This window comes from Paroedura picta, chromosome 16 (genome assembly GCF_049243985.1).
Source record: "Paroedura picta isolate Pp20150507F chromosome 16, Ppicta_v3.0, whole genome shotgun sequence".
NCBI lineage: Eukaryota > Metazoa > Chordata > Lepidosauria > Squamata > Gekkonidae > Paroedura > Paroedura picta.
The window spans coordinates 16,511,530-16,517,556 of NC_135384.1; the positions used below are offsets into that span (position 1 = coordinate 16,511,530).

Here is a 6,027-nt window from a genome sequence, read left to right on the forward strand (position 1 = left end):
CAGAAGCCAACACCCTACCGACCAGAGAGGCCGACCATGTGCTTCATCACGTCTCTGATGTCCTTGTTTCTCAAAGTGTAGACGATGGGGTTGAAGAGAGGGGTGAGGACAGCATAGATCAAGGCCACGATCCTGTCGTGATGCAGGGACCCGATCCACGTCAAGCGCATGTACATGAAGCTGGTGGTTCCAAAGAAGGCCAGGACCATGATAAGATGGGAGGCGCAGGTGGAAAAAGCCTTCTGGCGCCCCTTTGAGCTCTTGATCCCGATGACAACTCGAAGGATCTTGGTGTAAGAGAAGAAGATAAGCGTGATGGGGATGAGGATGAGGACGGAGTGGACGGAGAAGTCTGCAAGGATGCTGGGGGATATGTCGGTGCAGGCCAGGCTGATCAGCGGAGGGAAATCACAGAACAAGTGCTTGATCCGATTGGGGCCACAGAATGGCAGCTGGGAAGTCAGGATGATTTCTGGCAAAGGACAGGTGAAGCCACACGCATAGCATCCCAGCACCAGCTGGAAACAAAGTTTGCCGGTCATGGTGGTGGGATATTTCAAGGGGGCGCAGATGGCTAAGTACCGGTCATAAGCCATGGCTGTGAGCACACAAGCCTCTGTGATCCCCAGCGCGTGGAAGAAATAGATCTGCAGAAGGCAGCCACGGAGAGAGATGGATCGAGTTCTTTCCTGAAGGTCGACCAGCATTTTGGGTATGGTGACGGTGGTGTAGGAGACCTCCACGGAAGCCAGTACAGCAACAAAGTAATACATGGGAATGTGAAGGCGAGGGTAGGCATAGATGAGGGTGAAAATGAGGCTGTTTCCGCTGAGGATAAGCAGGTAAATCACCAGCAAGGTGAGAAAGATGGCAATGCGATATTTCTGCAGGTCCAGGAAACCAACCAGCTCAAATTCAGTCACTGAGGTGGAATTGGTGGGTCCCACTTCTCCAAGGAAAACACGAGGTGATTCTGGTCAACGAACAGACATCGGTTTCGTTTGCTTATGAGACTTTGGCAGTGCCCCCCAAGAGGATGGTAGTGTGTCAGACTGGGATCTGAGAGATCCAGGTTCAAATCCCCATTCTGCCTGCCTGGCAGGTGGTATCTGGAAATCTCCCTGACCTTTTCTCCACTGGAGGCTCTGCGCCCAGCTCAAAAAAGAGGCTGCTTTGGAGGGTGAACTCAATGGCATTGTACCCCTCTGCGGTTCCTTCCCTCTCCAAGCCCACCTGCTCTAGGTTCTACCCCTAAAGCTCCAGAAATTGGCAACACTAACTCTTTGGATGACTCTCTCTCTCTCTCTCTCTCTCCCTCTCTCCTCTTAACCTACCTCACAGGGATCTTGTTGTCATCATGTAGACAAAATGGAGGATAGAAGAATGATCTTGTAAGTTGCTTTGGATCTCCATTGGGGAGAAAAATGGGGCAAATTTTCTAAATGAATAATGCAAACACAACAGTTTCAAAACAATTTGAGAATCCTTAGCACATATTAATTTATTCAAATTATTTCTACCTTACCCTGCCAAAGTAAACAGAGTACATGTCATGCATGAGTAAAGGGCGGAGGTACAACAGGAAAATCTTTTTTAAAATCACAGACTCAGAACTTTAATTCTGTTCTTTGTGTATTCTCAGTTAAGAAGAGAATAAGAGCTGTTTTTTTTAATTCCTGCCTTTCATTTACTAAAGGAGTCTCAAAGCAGCTTACAATTGCCTACCCTTCCTCTCCCCACAACAGACACCCTGTGAGGGAGGTGGGGCTGAGAGAGCTCTGAATTTGGACTGTCCCAAGGTTCCCCAGCTGGCTACATGTGGAGGAGTGTAGAATTAAGCCCCGGTCTTCAGATTTGAGGCTGCCAACCACTATACCACACTGGTTTAAAGCAGGTACTTTAATTCTCAAATTTCATTAAAAATGCATTTATGAATGCATTAAAATATATATTAATACATAACCCACCCACCCCAACCTGCAGTTGCTAGATTTGGTTACAGAATTCTAGAATGTTGGGGTTGTCCACCTCTTCTTTCATGCCAATTTCCTCCTGCAGCCCCCCCCCCAAAAAAAAACCCCTGTGTTTTTTGAGGTTGCAGAAGAGACCCCATGGTCTATCACAGAGTTGGGAAACACACATTTGTCGATGTCATTGGGGAGTTTCCACCTTATAGAGCCAAGTGACTCCCAGGTTTGTCATATTCCTGAGGTCAGGCTCTAATCCTGTTTAATAGCCACCCTAAATTGAATTGCTAAAATAACCAAGATTTAAAACAAATGCCCTAAGGCAGGGGTAGTCAAACTGCGGCCCTCCAGATGTCCATGGACTACAATTCCCAGGAGCCCCTGCCAGCATTCGCTGGCAGGGGCTCCTGGGAATTGTAGTCCATGGACATCTGGAGGGCCGCAGTTTGACTACCCCTGCCCGAAGGGAACAATCAAGTTGATGTATGGTAATTTTAAAACTCCAGATCCTTACATTCAGGAACTTTCATGCAAGCTCCTCTTCCTTTGGAAAACACAATTGTAAACAGATTAGAAGCCAGGATGTGCAATTGCTGGTGCCCAGTGAATCAATCAGTTTTCAACCCTAGAGTCCAGTGGCCCCTTTAAGACCAACAAACTTTATTCAAAGTTTGAGCTTTCATGGGCAAGCACACTTCCTTAGCTACAATGCTTTCACCCCTGACTACTTTGCATACCTAGGGTGAGGCTGGGGTGTTCCCATTCATAGGTTTCTGACCTCCTAGTGATTGAATTTTGCACCAGGGAGATGGGCAGCCTCTTTCCCCGGCCTCCTTTTCTCCTGGCTGATGCAGCCCATTTGGACGGGCTCTGCCAGGGAGTCGGAGGCAGCTTTAAATGGGTTGCAGAAGGGAGCTTTCTCCTCTCCCCTCTCCTTCATTCCAGCAGCTTTCTCCATCTCCCTGATGGAGTTCTTTTAGACAGGCTAAAACCTGTGCTGTGAATGGACCCTGAAGCTACAAGCACAGGCCTCTTCCAACTGGGAGAAGAAGGGCAGGTCCTAAAAGAAAAGGTCTGTCTGAGAACGTCTTTTCATTTGCCAAAAGGGAGAAATGGCTTCCTTCCATCCCCAGCCTTCATCGCCAAGTCTCCAGGAGTTTCCCAACACCCAACCGGCAACCTTCCCCCCACCCTGCAGTTCACATGGGGGGTGAGGGTGGGGAGGGACCTGACAACCCTAGGAAGCCTTTTGAGTCCTAGGGTGCTAGTCTTCCTGTGAGGTGTGCTTTCTTAAGCCAGCACGGTGTGGTGGTGAAGAGTGATGACCTCTAATGACCTCTAATCTCAAATACAGGCCCCCGTTTGGTGGGGTCTGTTCTCCCATCCACCTCATCCCTTCAGTTGGCTTTTCCTTCCCAGGTGCCTCCATCTTTTCTTCTTTGCTAAAGCAACACTAGCAGCAGCCCCTTCAGGCTCCCACCTTTTAAACTGGTCCTTCTACCTGCTCGGTTAGTATCAGCTTGATCTACAACAAAAGTGAGGTGGCCCAGGTTAGCCCAATCCTGCCAGCTCTTGGAGGCTAAATTGGATTGGCCCTGGTTAAACTTGGGTGGGAGACCAGAAAGGAATCCCTGGGTTGCTATGCTGAAGAAGGCCTTGTTCGTTTCTTGCATGGAGAACCCACTGGAGTTACCAGTCATACCTGAATTTGATAGCACTTTACACCCACAAGGATTAGGTGATCGGATGAAGTTCTGAAAAACTTCAGCTGTTCATTTTGGTTTATTAATCCTTGCTGAAGGAACGGGATATTCTTTTTTTCTTGGCCAGTTGGCAACCTCAGATTTGCAATCCGTCTGGGAGTGGAATGACCCAGTCGTGTCTGGTGACCCCCAAAGACCCAAAAGAGAGAGAGAGTGTGTCCCCGGGTTTTCCTGTCCTTTTCGTGCTTTACTAGGGTTGCCAACCTCTAGGTGGCTGGAGATCTCCTGCCCCTACAATTGATCTCCAGACAATCAGAATCCGTTCTGCTGGAGAAAATGGCTGCTTTAGTGGGTGGACCCTACGGCACAACCTGTGAAGTCTCTCCAGTCCCCAGACTTCACCGTCCCCAGGCTCTACCCCTCCAATCTCCAGGTATTTCCCAACCTGGAGCTGGTGAACCCATGTATTACGCTACTGGTCTCGCAAGAAGTGATAGCCGCTCTGTAAATCCATTTGTCAGACTGTACCTGGAGGACTGTGTGTGGTTCTGGAGGCCTCACTTCAAAAAGGATGTGGACAACATTGGGAGGGTTCAGAGGAGAGCAATGAGGATGATCTGGGGCCTGGGGACCAAGCCCTGTGAGAGAAGACTGAGGGCCTTAGGAATGTTCAGCCTGGAGAAGAGGAGGCTGAGAAGGGACATGATGGCTCTCTTTAAGTATCTGAAAGGTTGTCATTTGGAGGAGGGCATGGAAAGGTTCCTGTTGGCTGCAGAGGAGAGGACTCATAGTAATGTATTTAATGTGTAGAATGGTACCGGCAAGATATAGGGGGGGGGGATTTTCATAGAGTGGTTCAGCAGTGGAATAGGCTGCCTAAGGAGGTGGTGAGCTCCCCCTCACTGGCAGGCTTCAAGCAGCAGCTAGATATAGCGAATGCTGGCAGGGGCTTCTGGGAATTGTAGTCCATGGACATCTGGAGGGCCGCAGTTTGACTATCCCTGCTTTAGGCTGACCCTGCATTGAGCAGGGGGTGGGACTAGATGGCCTGTCTGGCCCCTTCCAGCTCTATGAGTCTATTATTGTTTTACAAACATGGTAGCCCAATCTAATTCAACGGGATCAGGGCTCACAACAAAGACACACGTGCCAATGGCACCCTCAGAATCAATTAACACAACACAATGGGTTCTCAGTTGCATGGTTGGTGGAGCCACCTGGGCTCCAGATCTGCAAAGAACGAAGACAAATTAGGTGCAGCCCTTCCCTGATGTTAGGCCTTTCTAAGAACTCGGCCTACAAGCATGCCAGCATTCTGGCTGAGAACACATGAAATAAAATGGGCGCCATCTGAGCATGTACAGAGTGCTTTCCCCACATGATCAACCTACCACAACTCATGTCCGCATACCTGGGAGTATTGAGGGGGCTTCCATTTCAGGAGATGTGGCTTCCGAGCACCACCTCTCAAATTTTTCTGCTGACGAGGTAGACCGAGAGGCTGTCTGACTTTCCTGACTGCCACTCACATGTTTCAACCACTGGAGCAAAAGCAGAAACCAACAGTCATCCACCCTCTTGAAGCTTCCCATTTAACATAATCTGAATTCAGACACAGAATAAAGAAGTGAGTGGGCACACTCCAAGAATTGTATTAGGTCTTACCCTTTTATGTATGGTGATGATGATGATGATGACTACAGCTGGGGAGAGGGGACATCTTCAGAAGACAAAACATGTGGATCGAGATCTTCCATCCAATCCGAGAGAAGGAAATGAAGCCTTCCCCAAACAGCCTTCCATGGGGACCTCGTTACTGCCACGACTGTCGTTTCCCAGTGGGAATTCACCTCGGGGAGAAAGTGAGACTGTTTTGACTAGAGGGAAATGCTGGGGGGGGGGGTTTAATTATGAACACAGCTTCCCCAGATATTCCATGATCCCCAGGTGCCACCTGTTTACTGGGGACCCTCTCCACTCTTTTCCTGGTGGATCCAACCCAGAATCCGATTGAGACCCCCGTCTTCGACCATGGAGAAAAAAGATGCCCCATTGAAGAGATTCCTACAAATTCCCATATTGAAGAGGCGGCAAGCAAGAAGCTCATCATCTACAACAGGGGTAGTCAACCTGTGGTCCTCCAGATGTCCACGGACTACAATTCCCATGAGCCCCTTCCAGCAAATGCTGGCAGGGGCTTATGGGAATTGTAGTCCATGGACATCTGGAGGACCACAGGTTGACTACCCCTGATCTACAACATCAAATGTTGCTGTGAGATTGCATAACACCAGCAATGCTGACCCACCTGGGTCCAGCTGTTGTCGGACATCATCCGTCAGGGCACCCAGAGCCAT

The 6,027-nt window shown here is 49.2% G+C and overlaps 1 protein-coding gene across 1 annotated transcript; it reads right to left on the reverse strand.

The window, feature by feature from the left end:
• On the reverse strand, positions 1-6,027 carry LOC143825515 (olfactory receptor 6N2-like). The gene is made up of 2 exons (XM_077313542.1): positions 5,979-6,027; positions 1-973 (listed from the first exon to the last, which is right to left on the reverse strand). The coding sequence occupies exons 1-2, from the start codon at positions 6,025-6,027 to the stop codon at positions 15-17; spliced, it is 1,008 nt and encodes a 335-aa protein (XP_077169657.1). The 3' UTR covers positions 1-14.